The sequence below is a fragment of the Patagioenas fasciata genome, chromosome 7, assembly GCF_037038585.1.
Source record: "Patagioenas fasciata isolate bPatFas1 chromosome 7, bPatFas1.hap1, whole genome shotgun sequence".
Lineage (NCBI taxonomy): Eukaryota > Metazoa > Chordata > Aves > Columbiformes > Columbidae > Patagioenas > Patagioenas fasciata.
In genome coordinates, this window is record NC_092526.1 from 6,028,843 (window position 1) to 6,048,132 (window position 19,290).

A 19,290-nucleotide genomic window follows, 5' to 3' on the forward strand; every position below is an offset into this window, starting at 1 on the left:
TCATAGAGTCTTGCATCTGGGTAGGAACAACCCCAGGTTCCAGTATAAGTTGGGAATGACCTATTAGAGAGCAGTGTAGGGGAAAGGGACCTGGGGGTACTGGAGGACAGCAGGATGACCATGAGCCAGCACTGGGCCCTTGTGGCCAGGAAGGCCAGTGGCATCCTGAGTTGTATTAGAAGGGGGGTGGTTAGTAGATCAGAGACATTCTCCTTCCCCTCTACTCTGCCCTGGTGAGACCACACCTGGAATATTGTGTCCAGTTGTGGCCCCTCAGTTCCAGAAGGACAAGGAACTACTGAAGAGAGCCCAGCACAGGGCAACAAAGATGATCAAGGGAGTCAAGCATCTCCCGTGTGAGGAAAGGCTGAGGGAGCTGGGGCTCTGGAGCTTGGGGGAGAGGAGACTGAGGGGGGACCTCATTAATGTTTACACATATACAAAGGTTGAGTGTCAGGAGGATGGAGCCAGGCTCTTCTCCGTGACAACCAAAGATAGGACAAGGGGTAATGGGTTTAAACTGGAACACAAGAGGTTCCACTTAAATTTGAGAAAAAAATCTTCTCAGTGAGGTAACAGAACACTGGCCCAGGCTGCCCAGGGTGGTTGTGGAGTTTCCTGCTCTGCAGACATTCAAACCCGCCTGGACACCTTCCTGTGGAACCTCAGCTGGGTGTTCCTGCTCCAGCAGGGGGATTGGACTGGATGAGCTTTTGAGGTCTCTTCCAATCCCTGACTTTCTGTGATTCTGTGATATTGGGGCACTGTAACTTGGTGTAGAAATGATGTTGAAACTACAATGATTTGTATCAGTGTAAGTCTCAGTGCAAAACATCTCCAAAAAAAAGAATATTTTAAAAATAAATGTTATAAAAAATAACAGTCGGAGTAGATTAATGGAATAATGACTTAAGCAGTGAATCTAATTTTTCATATACTGTACTATTTCTGTTTAAACTTAAATATAGAAATATTCATATCAAAGTTTTTTCTTCCATCTTTCCTTCCTTTTACAGTTCCGTTGCAAAACTGACAAATGTATTCCGTTTTGGTGGAAATGTGACACTGTCGATGACTGTGGAGATGGCTCTGACGAGCCTGAGGAATGCCGTAAGTGCTTTCTGAGTTTGGAACTTGGTTTTGTCAGTAGATCCCAGGTCAAATATAGTGTTTTTGTAGTTGTTAGGCGGAGGTGATGTTGTTTTGTTGGTTGTTTTTTTAATACTTTTGTTTGCAGCACTGTTTTCTTTGATTGTTGGCAGATTTACAATGGGTGCAGGCTCTTGTTTGTAAGCCTGTAAAGTAATTTTCTTAACTCCTTTGTACTGAACGTCTTTTAAGGCCTTTGGACAATCATAAGAACATGTTTTTCAGGTTTTAAACCTTTATTTGATGACAGTTACTTTTTTTTTTTTTGCTAGAGATTTTTTATTTTATACCTAATTTCTGAGGTTTCTGATTTTTATACATAAATAAAAAATTCTAACAGTTTAGCTTACTTTTCTGTATAATAGAAATGTGGAATTTTAATCTCTTTGCTTATGTATCATTGCAATTATACAAGTTCAGCTACACATTATTGTTAGTGCAATTTTCTGAACAAGAAGAATGGTCTCCATGTGATTCCTACTAAAATTCTGTGTATTTTTCACAATACGTTTTATATAAATAATTTTTTGGTAAATATTGTCAAAGGAAAGTTTGGAGAGCTAAATCTCACCTCTCCAGCATGAACAATTTTATGCAGTGAACATTTTTGTTGCATCCTATGTAACTTTGACACACTATCCCCCAAAGGTGATACATATAAGCATGTTTCTCCATAGCCTCCCTTTGTCCACGTAGTAGGTTACTGTAATAGGTTACTGCAGTATTCCCCTATTGAATTGTAGACAACTGGAAGTCAGTTATGATGATGCTTTCAGCATCCCAAAGGGTGGTGTCTGTGTTAGCTGACTGTAAGTTTATTTATGTAGAAAAGTACTGGATTCGTAAGCAGTAAATCTGTTGATGATACTATTTTTCAGTCTTAGTCACTAATACTATTATATTAATCTACATAAATCAAGTGGTTCTTGTCTTATTCCCTCAAACTTATACACACAAAAATGCATCTGCTATCTGTTCTAGAATCTTCCAGTTAAGTAGCTGTTCATTTGACTTTTTTTAATTGAAATCTCTCCACTCATGTGTTTACAATTTTGTAATTAGTTCTCTTTTTCTGCTGCAGAGCAGAATCATTCTACATAAGTTTATATGTTAAGCTACACTATGTTTATATAAAATATTACTATAGAGGTGCATAATTGCACATTCACTCAAATGGCAGGAGCATTGTTGGACCTTTAATGGGAAACAGAATTAGGGTGGGGTAGTGAGTTTCTTAAATGCAGACTCCAACTCTAGCATTTAGAACATAAATTGCAAGTCTCTGAGCTAACAGTAAGCATCAACCTGTAGAGGGTTGCACTCTGTATCATTAATAAAGTAGAACTATAGTTATACAGATTTTAAATCTCAGATTTTGAAATCGATCTTGCAGCAGTACGCACACATTTTAGCTACTCATATCTTTTCAGATTGAGAGTATGTAGGCAAATAGAAAGGTTTCTAATCAAAATACTTCGGAGTAGTCCATAGAGGAAGAACAACACTATTGATACTTTAACCAGTCCTCTAATAGTATTGATAACCAATTTGTTTTGTTTGTTTGTTTTTTTCCTCAGCTGAATTCAGATGTCAACCAGGACGTTTTCAGTGCGGAACTGGACTTTGTGCACTTCCAGCCTTTATCTGTGATGGAGAGAATGATTGTGGGGACAATTCTGATGAACTGAACTGTGGTAGGTGATTATATGTATTGTAGACTTCAGAAACATGCCAAACTGATTTAAATGTCATCCTTTAAATTTTGACAAGAAACTTATCTCTATTTTAAAATGTTTTCATCTTTAACTTTTAATCTTTTTAACTTGTTTTATTTTCTTTTAACATACAGACACACATGTGTGTCTGTCAGGTCAGTTCAAGTGCACAAAGAATCAGAAGTGTATTCCAATAAATCTGAGATGCAATGGACAGGATGACTGTGGTGATGAAGAAGATGAAAGAGACTGTCGTAAGTTACATTTAGAGAAGTTAGAAAAATGTAGCTGGTTTTAAAAAAGGAACTGAAGTAATATATGTGTAATACTGTAAATGTCCTTTCTGTGAGATAATTTGAGGAACATGTAAACCACTTAATTCACAAGATAGTTTGATGTACCTTGCTTTGTTTATAAGAGAACAAATTAAAAGGTCATTTACTAACTTCATTTTTTAAAGTCATTGCAAAGAAGAGGGGTGTGTAAGCAATTAATTTCAAGCATTTAATTTGGTTTCTGATTTAGACTGAAATTCTACTCTTAACCACCTCACAAATGACTCATCTTGATGCTTTCATCTGCCATGCCTTGCAGCAATGCATTTCAATGGAAAAATATATTTTTCTGTGTCTTTTATTTGAAATTATGTAGATCCAAAGCTCACTCTATATGTTTTTTTTCATTGGATGAAGTTTTCTACCTTTTCTATTCCCTTTCGTCTGGGGACTTCTTCATTCATTTGCGTATTTGACTAGATTTCCCTTTACTCGGCTTTTAATACATCTTTTCATAAATTTATTTTCACTCCATATTTCTTAGATATAAGCAGAGAAAACATTTTCAGATTTAGAATTGAAATGTATTGAATATCTTGTTTCTTTGGTCATTTTGTAATTAAAATGATGACATCTTGAAATACGTCTCTGTCCTTCACTCAGTTCATTATTCAGATCTACTGCTGATCTAAAGTGCTTATTCCTATTTTCTGAATTAGCTTTCTCAGGGTTTGCATATGTTGCATTTCTGCAAAGAACGTGACCTTCTCCAAGGGAAAGGTTGCTAGGGATACAAAGGCTTTGTTGATGGTCATGTTTAATGGCCATCTTCCAAACACCTCAGCAGAGCTGTAGCCTCTGACAAACAGTATTACATGTCAGCTTGCTGTTAGATTTCTTGAAAAACTGATTAAGTGGGGTCAAGTAAACTCCTGTGCAAGATAGGGGAGGTGGTTTTTATTGTTCTAAAGAACTGCACATGGTATATGGAAGGTTCTCAAAACCTTGAGGTGTAGCTGACAGAAATTAAATCAGAGCAGCAGAGTCTACAGCGCAGCTGCGCTCAGGGACTGTGGGAAGAACAGGGTCAGGATCAGCAGTGATGGAGTTGAAAACATCCTAGGGATTAGCGGGAAGAGGATAGTCTGCCGTGACATCCAGCAAGCTTTGGAGTTGGCTGAAACTCAGCAATCAACCCTCCTGCTAAGACACAGCAGGGACTGGGGGACATTAATTATATACATTATTAATTTCTGTTCTATTTTACCTAGACTTTATTAGCTTCTCTCTTCAGAAAGTTTAGTGTGCTAGTTTATAGTTTAATTTAAAAAAAATAATAAATAAATTTTAAAAACCTAGTTTATGGCTTCTGAAAGCCCTTCAGTTGCCTTTGTGGAGATTATGAAAACGGGAGGTTTTAAGCAGGTCTACCACGAAGTTCATATTGATTTGGGCTCCTGTCACAAGACAGATAACAGATGACATTATCTGTTTCATTCTAATTGCACTGATCTAGGTTTTGTAAAATAAAGACCTTTTTTTCTGCTCTACCACCATTTTGTTTTATGTATCAGGTGACCTTGAAAAGGCCATATTTCATACTTAAGGTTTTCCGTAAGTAAAATAGAGGCAATTATGCTGCTGTTCTTGGGAAAGCACTTTGCGATCCCCTGGTGAGGTGTCCTAGCTGAGAATCAGTATAATTTTTTTATAAATATAGTTAGCAGCATAGCCAAGTCTAAATGCTATTTATTTCTAGCACTGTAAATTTATATATGGAAACATGACACTGCAGGAAATAACACACCAACTTTTAACAAACCTGAAATATTTCATCTTACCAAACCCAAGAAACAAGAATGATTATATCAAGGAGCAAATTGCTTTTCAACAGGCACAGGAAAGTTTGTTAAAAACCTTATGGAGTTCCCCAGGTAAAGTGGGACAAACATTAATATGGGAAAACATTATCAGAGAATAGATCAAACAGTTCTCTACCTATGTTCAGTTCAGTTTTGAAGAATTTGAAGGTTCTCGTACATATACTTATCTCTAAAGAAATCCTTAAGCTTCTGATCACAAACAGATTGCGCACAGACCAGTTAGAAATTCTGTATTGATCTTGCCTCTATGGTCTCAGTTGTAAGAGTTCAAGAAATAATAAGATCTGGCATAGATGGTTGGGAGGGAGTCAATGTAGAATCACCTGAGTCCACTGAGGATCTTTCTTGTTGTCAAGTGGCTGTTCTAAAACTGAAGCAGTTAAAACTTTAACTTCAATCATCCTGAAAGAACAGGATGAGAGTTAGCTGCGTCTTTGCATCTTTATCACGCTGCAGGATTAATTAAATTATTTTTCTGCTAAACTGATAAAGTGAAATAATTTTCAAACTTTTCTCACCATTTACCCATGGTCTCTTTTAACAGAGAGCACAGACTTTCACCAAAATTCTTACATAATTTTGATTACCTTTTTGGTCAAAGCATTGAAAGCTCTCTTAGTCCTTCAAACTAACTGATTTTCAGAATGGATAACATGTTTTAAGAAGTTAGAAACAAAAATTAAAAATCTGACTGCTTTTTACTGAAGTCGTTTATCATATCAATGCTAAGTCTGCCTGTTGTTAAAAGAATATCACAATGACCACTTCATTTATTAGAGTTGTTCAACCTTGCTGTTATTTAAAAAATTATGTAAAACAGAAGATAAAATGATAAACAATATAAATCTGAATGCCATTTGCTTGGAGATGTTATGTAAGTGATGCTAGAGATATCTGATTTCTGAATTTTGAGTCCTTTTTTTTTCTTTAAAACAGATGTTTTTAATATCAGCAGGAATTTCTAGTTTTAATTTGGAATCCTTTTATTTAAAGCTGAAAACAGTTGTTCTCCAGACCATTTCCAGTGTAAAACAACGAAACACTGCATTTCGAAACTGTGGGTATGCGATGAAGACCCAGATTGTGCAGATGGATCGGATGAAGCTAACTGTGGTGAGTATGCCAGTGGTTTTCAGTGTATTACTGCAGCTGGACATTTTTGAAAAAAGTAGTAAAAGGAAATAATCCCACTTAATATGGCCTCTTTCAATGTATGACAACACGTATCTGATAGGATAGGTGTATGTAGTTCATGCAGTTCTTGATGAATCGTGACCTTTATATGGGTAGTCTATAAACCTAATATTATACTACTACTTTATTGGCAGAAGCTGTAACGAATATTGGAATAATGAGTAAATGAGAATATAGTGACATTCTTGATTTTTCTCATACTATTATCCAGTTTCCCTCAATGTATTCTGTATCCTTTTTGCTGCTGTACTTAATAAGTAGTGGAAAATGTAATAATTTGCAAATCGTGTTAGTTAAGACTGGCTGTGCAGAAGGGTTCGGAGCAGATTCCAACTTGACATGACCAACCTCTGCCTCTGTCTGAGAGCTCCAGGGGTTGTGCCCTAACACACCACTCTGCAAACTTGGCAGCCCCTTAGGACTTCTCCAAGAACCCCTGATGCTTATGAAACATTTGTACTTAAATCTGATGGTTTGAGGAGGCAGATCCTCTGCAAAGAAGATGAAGGATAGAATAGCACCATTGCCAAACCAAACCCTGATTTCTGTTAGATTTTACACAGTATCCAGAACCATGCTGTTCTCCCCCACTGAGGCAGATTTTTTAGAACGTTAAGTACTAGCTTTGAATTCAGTAATTTTTCATTGCTTTTTTTAAGATTTGCTTTTGGATCACAACTACAACTCTACAGTTTTTAGTGTGATTTTCACTGACAGAACAGATTGTTTATATTTCTGCAGGAACAGTTAAAATTATTAAGACAATACTCATAGAAAGTTGAAAATATCTAAGCAGTTTTCACATTGGTGTGTATGTGATATTGTTGTGTATGCCTGCTATCCATTATCACTTGGAAAAAAAAACTCCAGACCGTATATTAGTAGTAGTTGTTCTCAGTCATTGCTTCCATTGTTGCAAAGTACTGAGTCAACTCTTCTGTTGTAAATGAAAGAAAGTAATCAATACAATATTCCACATGGGAAATGGATTACAAATAATCAAAGTCAAAACAAGTGGATCAGAATTGTTGGAAAATCCTTGGACATGGATGTCAATTCAAGAGCTACACTAGCCAAGTGCAGAAAAACTTGTGGAAATCTTGAGACAGGTCTATAAAGGAAAAGATGGAAGAATGCTCTGAGATGGAAGAGAACAGGACAAAGAGTTTTACAGAACATTCAAAGCTGACCATTACTCATCAACACATCAATGAATGTTTTGATGAAATACATGAGTCTGGACACTATTAAGCTACCACTGGGACAACAGAGTAACAAAATTAAAGGCCCTAATCAAGCACAGAGTGCTGAAAGACAGCCCAATTTCCAGAGATGTGTTTCAAGCAGTTGACACGAGCACATATGTGAAAATATTGGAGCTGGTGAATATTTCTAGGAAATTGAATTCTTCCTTCACACTGAAAATGCAAGACGATCATTTGAATTGTCAAGAAGGGGAAACTAATTAATCGTATCAAGTGAAGTTACAGTCCAAAAGCTTGAAGAAACAGTGCTTGCAAAGCTTAGAAGAGATGAATCTCCGCCATCGAGACTCTATATCCTGTTCTGAGCTCTTCCGGAAATGTCCCTGCACTGCTCACTTTCTGTTCCACTTCATAGGCGTTTTCTCCTGCACTGTCCCTCATCACCTTGATCTCCGACAAGATGTTGTCTTCCAATCTGGACAGCATTCCACTCTTCCAAACTGTGGATTCATGTTCTGAGCAACCCATGCAAGGCCAACTGATATGACACAAAGGGTCTTAGAATACTTAATCTAATAATATTCTCAAGACAAGAAGTTTAAAAGCAAAGAGGGAAAATAAAAGCCTGACACTGAACAGGAAAAATTATACTTATGAAGGGAAGAATTGGATTTATAAAAGGTACTTCACTGTGATTCATCATTCGAGTGAATAGAAAGAACGAAGTCCAAATTGCTCAAGCAATTAAATAGTATAGAGGTGCAATGCATGCACTCCCAAATTAAATGGTTGTTTTCAGGCAAAATATATATAACTGATTATGTTGCTTCATACCTAAGACTCATCTTACCTTTTATTCTGTCTCTGGCAGTGACTGAAAGGCAGTGTCTAGGGAAGAATATGTGATCGAAGCAGGGTGTAATGAACCTTCCCTGGGGTACTCTTCCAGCCTCTAACAATTTGAGGCTTGGAGATATTGTGAGTCAAATATGTCTCTGTGTGCAATAGCCCTTGATGGGTTTCAGTCTCCTTTAACCTTTGTAAATCTTTCACAATATGCTGCAACAAGGAGTTCCACAGCTTAACTACACGCCCCCCTGAAAAAACACTTAGTTCTTATTTTAAACCTGCTGGCTGTGTATAATGCTCTTAGTTTTTGTGTTGGAGGAGACAGAACAATTTGTCTGTATCCACAATCACTGTACCACTTGTAGTTACGAACACTCAGAGAACAATTAAACCTTAAGAACAGGATGGGTTTAATCACATCTCAAAGTTATCCATAATTTTAGCATTTGAAATATGTCTCAATGACCTTATTATAGCAGTAGTTTGAACATAGTTTGATTTTCTGCATTGTTCTGTTTTTAATTTAAACATTGTTATTTTTATGAACAAAATTTGATAGAATTGAAGTATTGGGTTGAAAGCCAAGTATAATAAAGATCTGCATACGTTGATACTAATATTAACATGTTATCATTTATAGTTCATATCTAAAATGCTTACAATGCAAGACTTGTGTAAAGGATAATCCCATTTTTGCTGAAGTGCTCCATAATCATATGTTTTTGCTTGCTCAACATTTGTTACTGTGTGTTATTGGAGATACTGAGTAAATTTGTTAGAAGTAGTCTGAATGTGTTTAGCCTTCTGTGGTTACTTTCAGACTAAGACAATTGAAGCAGAATTAGGAAATGTACACCTATTAATGAGTGTATGGTGTTTTTCAAAGAACAGGAGGTGGAGTTAATTCATGCTTTCTGTCCAGGCAATTAAAAGAACACATTAGATTAAGGAAATCCTTGCTCATAACTTTAATACTTATCATCACAAAGGACCTGTTCGAGTTAGAATCTGAAGAAAGCTGTGTGCTGTTTTGGAAAATTATTAAAATCTGCTTTAAAGGTTTTATGTACTTCAGGTGTTTGTGAATATAGTGTGTCAAACAGTAGTATGACTGCTTTCAGCTTCCTCACTTTCTTTAATATTAATTTCATTTTTAGCCTAAAGTCAAAGTGTTTGGTTTTTTTTTCTGATGACTGTGTTTCTTGAGGCATTTGAAGGATGCACACGCACACACAAATGCACAAAAATGTACATATATGGAATTAAAATCCCCAAACAGCAGTGTAGTACAGTTAGTGGCAAAATAGTGTTTTACTTCATAGGGATGGATACTTGAATGAAAATGCTTTTAGAGTGTATATGTAGTATTTTGGGATTTCTTTTGTTTTGTTTTCCATTTATGCCTTCATCCTATTTTCTTCGTGCTCATTTAGACTTCTAAAATAAAATTCTAGTTTGCTGTGCATCAGAGATGAACCCCAACAACCAGCTGCTACCTCAAATGGCCCTTTGCCTGTTACAGAAGACCAATGGATCTCTTAATAAGAATTTGAGGAGAGAAAAATGATGATTGAGTTATCATTACTAACTTCTTTGTCTTTGTACAATACTTATCTGAACTTTTACATTTTAATGTGGTCCCATTTTAATAAAAACGGAAAGCAATTTAGTGCTGAAAACAGCAATGACAAATGTGTGGGGGTCCATGTGTGGTTTTCAGAGTTCCCCGATTCAAAAACTAAGGCCTTTCACTATTTTCTTTGAGTAAATCAATCTTTCTCAAAGATCAGATATTTGTTACACAACTTCCCCAAACCTTCATCTGTTATACCTTAGTTCTAGTATCCTCATGTTTTCTTCATCTCTCATTAATGTGAAGGAGATACAAGACAAGCAAATCTGGTTTAAAAGGCATTGTCAGCTATAAGCTGCTGTGAGAGTTCTGAGTCAACCCAAGGGAAAAGTAAAGATTTCAGAAGTGAAGTGAACAAGAGCAAGCCTTACAAACATGCAAAATATTTTATATAAAGAATTCACTATTTCTATGTGTTTGGTAAAAATAGAGTAAGAAGATAAAGGTTAATATTCAAGTGGTAATTGTAAGGTTAGACTATAGTTGGATAAATTTAAAAAAAAAATCCAACGTTTCTTCACAAGTATAAAGAGGCAATGCTAGAAAATGGATTTAGCATCCCTAAGAAGTAGATAATTCTTTATGAAGAATAAGAAAAGATATATGGTGTGTTCTCTTCATCCTAGCAGGTAGCTGAAATGAAGGGATGTCAACTCTGGCTTTTGTGTATTACTGATTAGATCTTGGTATTTCTATTGAATAGGATAAATAGAATATAATCTGTCATTATTCTTTAGGTCTTATTTTGTGGGCAAATATGTTAATGGAGATTGGAAACTTTAGCAGAAGCACTTCAATAAATATAGGATGAATTTCTGGTTTGAATCTTCACCTTTTGCAAAGATACAGAAACAAAATACAAGAGCATGTTTATTTTCAGGGGAGGGAGTTATTTTTATCTTTTGTAATGCTAAATGTTTGTAAGTGCTTGCCAGTGCAAGTATTTGAAATGTCATGATGGAAATGTCGTACACTGGCATCTTGAGAAACATCACAGGAAAAAGTGTTTTGGGAGGAAACTACTTACAGTCATGATATTGGCAGAGAATAAAGAACAAATATGAAAGGCAGTATTGTGTAATAATTACCAAATTTTTAAGTGTATGCAACTGAGCTGCCACACCATCTACCTTCGCCGTCTTGATATTCAAATGTAGTTTTGATTTATCACTCTAGTTCCAGAACCACACCTAAAACAAAGCACAAAAAGCAGCAGTTTGGCTGTGGCATCCAATCCAATACCTCTAATTTGTCAGCCTTTCCATTTCACAGGCAGACAAAGTGGGTTGATTTAAGCTAGTATTTCAGTCCTCCTTCATTCTGTCAGTTATTAGAAATCAGAGAGTTGTCATGATAGCAATATGAAGTCTGAACTGACATGCTATGAAATAGCCTAATGGAAATTTAAAAAATTTCTATTGAAATATCATCGCAGTGACATGTAATTTTAAATATGTCATTGAAGCTTTCACAAAGCAAACTTCATTTTTGCTCAAAGAAAATGTCACTGATATCTTTTTAATTTACTTCATTTCATCTCAGTCCTTAGAACCTGAAAAAATTACTTGAGAAATAAAAGATAGAAAGAAAACACAGAGGCAGCTCCTTCCTGCTGGAGTTCAGGATGTTCATGCATCTCCTAGAGGCTTTACCTAAAATGCTACTCTGTAAACAGGAAAGCTCATTGAATGTCTACTGTATGAAGAAAATTAATCTCACTTTAGCATTATATGTTTAATACTGTTTCACTTTGTATAAGTAGAATTCCAGTCCAAGACATCAGACTGTCAGGTATTAGTCATAAGTTATTCTATGCACACATAGCTTTTGAGAAATATATATTTTGTACATTTGACAATAGATTCTTCTGATATGATCTTTTGTAAAGCAACCTTACAGTTATTTTCAAGGAAAAGTCAATGCAGTTTATGAGATTCAGTGCAATAACCTTTACTCAAGCTAATTTATGACCACTTCTGAATTCCATTTATTTTATTTTGAATGACAGTATTTACAGTCTGTGTTTTAATTTTTCATGTTATCAGCGTATTTGTTTTGATGTGTTTGGTGACAGTTTTCCAGGTTTGCCACTTTGCCTCCAATGATATAAATGATATGTATCTTAATTGCAGATAAAAAAACTTGCGGGCCTCATGAATTCCAGTGCAAAAACAACAACTGTATTCCAGACCATTGGAAATGTGACAGCCAAAACGACTGTGGTGACAACTCTGATGAAGAAAACTGTAGTAAGTAACTTTTACCTAAGTACATGTTATAAGGAGTGGAGTCAGTTTAGCAACATGTAAGAGGAAACTATTTAATTCTGTTAAACTGCACGTGTATGTTTTTATACAGCACCATCTGATCTGTTGAAAATCAGCTGGACCAGAATTGAAATTGTTCCTTGCTGAAATGCTCCACTTTTATTCATTCTTATAAAGTGCTGTAATTCTGTATCAGCTATGCAAAAAATGCCTGACCTATGAATTCTCAATAATCTGATGGATTAAAAAAATATTACAATTAGTTTACTTTTGCCAATAAGTTACTTATTGCGTTTCTTATCTCTAGATAAGAGTCATAAAAGTTACTTGGTGATAAAGCGATAAGCATTTGTTAACAAAGAAGTGTGATCAAACACTATCTGCCCATTATATTCAATATATTCCTGGGATGATTTTCCTTGTTTGGTATCTTGAAAAGTCTATTCCTATAATACTTAGTCACGTCAAAAAGTGTAAGTTGTTATTGGAAGTAGCTCAGTTAACCTTGTAGTCTCCTACCTATGAGGAACCTGAATGCCTAATAAATCTCCATAAACCACTTTCAGTGAGTTAATGTAGGTCTGGTTCTCAGGAAGAAATGACAAATTCTTAATGATTTTATCTCATAATCATTCTCTTTATAGAATACTTCAAGAGGGAAATTCCACAAATAGTTCCAAAGTGCTTTCTCATCAGTTGGCAATTTCTGTTCTTTTTTTTCTTAGAAATCCAATAAATTAATACCTTGTTGTGTAGATGATCTTGAATGCATATTCCTGACATTTTGTCATGAATGTACATTTAGTATCTTCAAGCTAATACCTTAGAAAGCTTAATAAATTAGGCATTCTCATGCTGCATAAGTGCCATCTGCCCCTTTCTCCCATTTGAGACGTGATGTCCATAGGAACAGGATGTCTGCATTTGGCTGCCTTTTGGTTACTATCTACATTTGAAAATGTTGTGAGTTACTGCAAGCAGGAGTGCTGTCATTTTCATATGCAAGTGTCCCATCTAAAGGGAAAAATGTCATGAGCTCAGTAATCCCTAAGAGCCATTTATTGGGGTGAGGGGTTAACACACAAAAGCTTTCTTAACTTTTTGGGTGAATTTAGCAAAAAATTGATTCTTGGTGCCAGTGAGACTTTTTCCACATACATTTATATTAAAAATAACAAGAAATTATTTATGTTGTTATCCTCATGTAAAAATCAAAGACAGACATACCGTTTCCATAAAACGTTATTGCTATTTATGAAATGTGTCAAGCATCGTGTTTGGAATTTGCCATGTGTGAAGTGGGATCTTTTTATCACCGAGTATCCACAAATTTCTTCCCTGAAGTTTAGGTTATCATAGTACAAATGATAAAGAAATAAAAAAAAAAAAATCTAGGAGCAATCATCCACCAGGTTTTTCTTTTAATTATTTATTAAACTTGCCATCTTTGTGTTCACATCAATAATTGATTTATATATTCAGTTCTTGGCATTTCTCTAGACTTTCGGATAAAGAAGTCTGTCGTTAATTGTAATAGATGGAATTAGTGAGTTGAGAATACCCAGACACAACCAATGTAAGGCTGGAGGGATGAACTGTAGTTTGTGTTTCCTTTGCTTGTCCAATGTCTGCTTCACTCCTAAGTGTTGAGTTCCATATTCTGCTGTTTAAATTAAATACAGCAGGCTGACACAGTTGTGAAATTCAAAATCTTGGAAGCACTGGGAAAATATAGAATATTACGCAGTTGTTTGAAATAGACGTGTAAAATTCTTTGTAGACACTTACAGAATAAAGTGTAATGAAACAAATATACATTAAATTAGAACTTCAAAAGCATTTGACAAAATATATTACATTGCACGTTATGATAAGTTGTTCATAGCACACATGAATTTACAAAGGGCCTGCCAGGCAACTGTATCAGAAAATGAGTTGTTTCTCAAGAATGCAGAATGGATTCATTGAATTACAGAAATGCAGCTCAGGTATTCACATTTCACTGTGTAATTTCTTTGCATTCACACACAGCATCCTGGTGAAGCTATCAGAAGTGAAACAGAATGCGTGTTAGGAAATATCATAAATGACTGTGAAAAATCATTAGTGGTACAATGCAAATAGCTGTGCCCGTTATAACTATGTTATTTAACTGTATTTGTCTTACAATCTGTTACTTTTTAACTGTATTTGGACCCTTCTGAATAAGTAAGAGTTATTGTGAAGGTTATAGGTCCGTACTGAGTTAGCACTAAGCAAAGTCAAATGCGTTTTTAATTCTTCTGGGTTAATATACCTTGGGAGGGGTAATTTGCTTTCAGAGTTTATTTGGATTTTTAAAAACAAATTTGAGCAAAATAGTATTTTCTCTTTCAGGGTATTTCAAAAAAAAAGGAAAATTTCATAGTAATGACTGTCTTATTCCTGCTGAAAAGAAGGCACCAGTGATGTGTTATTGAATGTAATTAAAGAAAATTTAATACACTGTAAACATTGAAGCAAAGCAAATGTAATAATGCTGTAGAAAGACATGAATTCAATCAGTGTAAAAAAAATATTACTGTTTCTAGACAATCTTCTCAAAGCTGTTTTATCGCTCTTACAAGTTGTCAAGAAAACAAATTAGTTAATTTTGTGCTGGGATAAGTTTGTATCCCAAATGCAATGAGAACTAGCAGTTATTTAATATTTAAGTGAAAACGTTTTAAACCAGTGTATCAAAAGAAACTAAGCTTGAGTAAATTTGGAGTGGACAGTGCTGTAAATTCAGATCCTTTCCATTGCTGAAGTCTCAGCTGACGTGGTGCATGTCAGGCAATGCCCAGTGTCAGTTCTCTGAAAGCAGCCAGCCAAAGGCAACTATGCTACTTGGTCTGGTGAAGTGATTTGTACCAAAGGTTTCTTCTCTTATGTACACCTACCAGTCCTGTGCCTGGAGTAACGAGGAACAAGTGTCTTCTTTGCTGAAATACAGTGCTAGGTTATTGGAAATAAATAAGAAAATCTGCATTTAATGCCACATAACATATGTTAGAAAGACTCCCACCTATGACCAGTTTAATTATCTTACACTCGCAGGCGTTCGTTCTTCAGGATGGCCCGTGTCATTGGTTTCAGCAGTATTGTAATGGAGAATTATAAGAAGGGTGGGGTTTTTTTCATCCTCTTCCATTTTCTCAAGTGTACTTGTTTGGCTGGGCTAGATTTAATTTTCTTCACCGTTGCTTATATGGTGCTGTGTTCCGGATTTGTGACCAAGACAGGGCTGATGACACGCTGATGTTCACCTATTGCTGAGTGGTGCTGTTCAGGCCTCTCCTGTTCCTCATGCTGCCCCAGCAGCCGGAAGGGGACACAGCGGGGACAGCTGACCCCAGCTGACCAAAGGGGCATCTCTTACCATTGATGTCATGCTCAGCATGTAAAAAGCTGGGGAAAAGGCGGAGTTCAGAGTTATGGTGTTTGTCTTCCCAAGGCTGTCACATGTGATGGAAGCAGCCAAGCACCAGTCTGCCGATGGGAGGTAGTGAATGAATTGTTATTTTGCTTTGCTTGTACACACAGCTTTTGCTTTACCTATTTAACTGTCCTTATCTCAACCCCCAAGTTTTCAAACTTTTACCCTTCTGAGTACAAATATAGGAAAAAGAACACTCTAAGTTTGAACTTCATATCCTATTTTAAGGGAAAAGCTATGTTTTTTTCCTTCTGACTTCAAAGAATCACAGACTGGTTGGGGTTGAAGGGACCTCTGGAGATCATCCAGTCCAACCCACCTGCTAAAGCAGGTTCACCAGAGCAGATCACACAGGAAGGTGTCCAGGCCGGGTTTGAATGTCTCCAGAGAAGGAGACTCCACAGCCTCTCTGGGCAGCCTGTTCAGGGCTCTGGCACCTCACAGGAAAGAAGTTTCTCCTCATATTCAGATGGAACCTCCTGTGCTTCAGTCTGTGCCTGTTTACCCCTCATCCTGTCATTGGGCACCACTGAAAGGAGTCTGGTCCATCCTCTTGACACCCACCCTTGAGATATTGATAAACATTTATGAGATCCCCTCTCAACTTCTCTTCTCCAGGCTGAACAGACCCAGCTCTCTGTCTCTCTTCCTCTCTCTTTGTATGTAAGTAATCGGTCTCCCAAAAAATCTTCATGACTTAGTACAATATCTATGATAATTAAATGTAAAATTAAACCCAAATATGAAATAATTGTAAATGTTTCTCATTGCATCCTTTCCTTGCTACCGTTTATGTTGATGACAAATGTCCGTTGACTCTACAGATTATTTTCAGAGAAATATATGAAAGAAGTAGATCATCTTATGTGCTGTGTTTCAAATAAAATTCTTTCTAATAATTCAAAAATCCTTTTCTCAGGGTTTCCATTGTTTTTGTAAAGCAGAAGCTGAAAGCTGCTGTCCTTCGTTGGTTATACAGAAGTCTGTTAATACTTCTTCCTTCCACTAGCAGTCTGAGCACTGATGGGAAAGTACTCTCCTCTGTTCAGATGTAAATCAAAAAGATGTATTCCAGCAACAGAAGAAATATTTCTTGCAAACAGAGAATTGATAAGTTAGCTTATTGTGTACATTTTGCAGAATTGAATCTTTGCTTATAAATAATTCATTAGCAGTACAGAAAATGTATTTGCTTATATTTTGCAAATCAATATGGAAAAATGGCAAACGTTTATTTGCATGTGAATGATTTTTTCCACAAATTATTTCCTTTATGTAATTATCATATCTTGAACTTCCTCTGGCTGACCTGTTTACAAAAAAAAAATATCAAATATCAGTGATTTGCTAACATTTTCTCAATGTGCTTTTACTTTGAAAAAAATGCAAACTAGTATGTGTATAATCTAAGAATCCATATAAATGGTAACCTATTGTTTGCTTAAATATAGCATAGCTGGATAACTGATGCAATTGCTGTAGATCTGCTTTTATTATGACTTTCTTACAGCTTCAAAATGAAAAGTTATGCTTATCTGAAAAAAACACAATTTCTCTTAAAAACTTTCAAACAGGATAATTTAGACTTTTTTGTCAAAAATAGCTGAAAGGTTCATTAAAACTATTCATTTCTTGAAAGAGTTTTTGATTTTTATAAATCCAGGGAGAAAAACTAAGTTTAACTTTACCTTAGATCTGTGCAACTCAGGTCTAGTGTATTGTCATGCTGGTATTTGACCGATTTCTTGTCAATTGGACGCCTCTAATTTTGTGTTTGCTTTCCTTGATCGCTATGGAATGTTTTTAAAGGCATTCATGCTTCCACTTTCCATAACTAGCTAAAGGACCCTTTGTCACTAACCAGTCCATTACTGTCCATTGCTACAGTCTGCTCTCAGTCTCTCCTTTTTCTTTTTTACCCTTTGTTGGTTTATGCACTGTCGTTTACCATTCGCCTCAATTCTTTTCCCATCTCTCTGTTGAAAAGCTCTTACTAATTAATCCTTATTTTTTTTATTCTACATTATTTACATAACGCAATGTTTACCGTGATGGAAATAATCCCACGAATAATCCTTGTTTGTTTTTTCAGTTCTGCTTTCCCGTTGCTCTCTGACTGGCAGTCTAAACTGCATAGAAAGCCTTACCGAAATTCTCCTCAACACCCTCTGCTTCTCTGCCTTTGTTTGTGTCCGAAGTCCAGGCACTAACTTTTTTCCATCCAGTCTCCTTTGTATTGGTCCTGTTTTTCAGGAGGAAAGCACACAGTGTTCTGCTGGGGAATCTTCCAGTCTGGTCCCCTGGCCAGGGTTTTTGCAGCAGCAATAGGGGAAACACAGAGCTGTGCAGACAGTGAAGTAAATAGGCTGGAACAGCCAATCTCACCTTCTCAGGATTACTCCATCACTCCCTGCTTCCCCTCTTTGCTTTGCCTGTGCCTTGAATTAATTTTGTGTCTACTCTTCTCCTTTATTGTGTCCACCTTTAATAATGATTTCAGACCTCTCTGCGTTTTGTTTCTTCCCAGAGAGTAGAGCAACATACCCATTTATCACAAAACATCCCACTTACCTTCCAACCATTCCTGTCTCCCATCTGTCTATAAGCTCCTTAGATTCTTTTTATCTAACGTCTCCCTTTGGTCTCCTTAAAATTACTTGAAAATTCCATCCCTATCCTCCTCTTTTATTTTCTGTGTTTTCCAGCAAATTGACAATTTTGTCAGAATTTAAGTTGGTGGATTATTTTCATACTTCCGTATTTAATTTCTGGAAAAAAATGGATTTTTCTTAAAACGCCAAACCTTGCCTCTTAGGCATTCTGTTTACCATCTCAATACTGTTTCCCTGAATGCTTACCCGCCTTAGTGCAGGGTAAGCTGACTCTTGATGCGCACACATTAAAAGGTATATGATAAATGGTATGCTATTGTGTGATGGAAAGTCAAAGATCTGGTTAGTTCTAATTACATTGACTGTTAACAGGTAGAGAAGTGATTTCTATTCTTTGGTACATAGCTCATAAAAACCTGTAAGAACATATGTGCATTGAAGTAAATAATATTTATATAGTCAGCATCACATAATTTTGTAAAGAAATTTGTTAGAACTGAAAGTATTTTCATTAGTATCTTGCCATATGTAAATGAAATATAGTTATAAAATGTTATGAAACAAAATCTTACAGAAAAAAATTCTATAGTTTACAAGTTAGTGGTTTTGACTCTGTTATAGTCATTCACTGATTGATTGGGGGGTTTTATGTGTAAAAAATTTTATGGAAATGCTAATAATCCCAGGGTTGTTACTTTTCTTTATTCAGAGCCTCAGACGTGCACTTTGAAAGACTTTCTTTGTGCAAACGGAGACTGTGTTTCAGCAAGATTCTGGTGTGATGGAGACTATGACTGTGCAGATGGCTCAGATGAGGTAGGCTTCTTCCAGAACAAACATTTCTTTAGGAAACTGATAGTTTTATATTGCTGGAGAATGGATTCCCACATATTAATATTTTGAAAAGCAGCAAGGGGAATTCTACATGTTAATGCATATATGAAAATATCTTTACCAAATTAAAGCTAAACCTATTGAAATTGTTATCTTAAAAGAAGAACATGCGAATAAAATCAAGCCATGTTTAACAGTAGTCTATGTCTTTTTGTCC

At 35.9% G+C, this 19,290-nt stretch overlaps 1 protein-coding gene across 4 annotated transcripts in view; it reads left to right on the forward strand.

Annotated features, from left to right (window-relative positions):
* LRP1B (LDL receptor related protein 1B) overlaps window positions 1-19,290 on the forward strand; it is a 687,296-nt gene that overhangs the window by 595,795 nt on the left and 72,211 nt on the right. For all 4 annotated transcript variants that reach the window (XM_065840662.2, XM_071810731.1, XM_071810729.1 and 1 more), the window contains exons 63-68: window positions 1,017-1,110; window positions 2,727-2,843; window positions 2,999-3,118; window positions 6,016-6,135; window positions 12,036-12,152; window positions 18,949-19,055. In XM_065840662.2, the coding sequence (XP_065696734.1) occupies window positions 1,017-1,110; window positions 2,727-2,843; window positions 2,999-3,118; window positions 6,016-6,135; window positions 12,036-12,152; window positions 18,949-19,055 (675 nt within the window). The remainder of the gene's footprint in view (window positions 1-1,016; window positions 1,111-2,726; window positions 2,844-2,998; window positions 3,119-6,015; window positions 6,136-12,035; window positions 12,153-18,948; window positions 19,056-19,290) is intronic.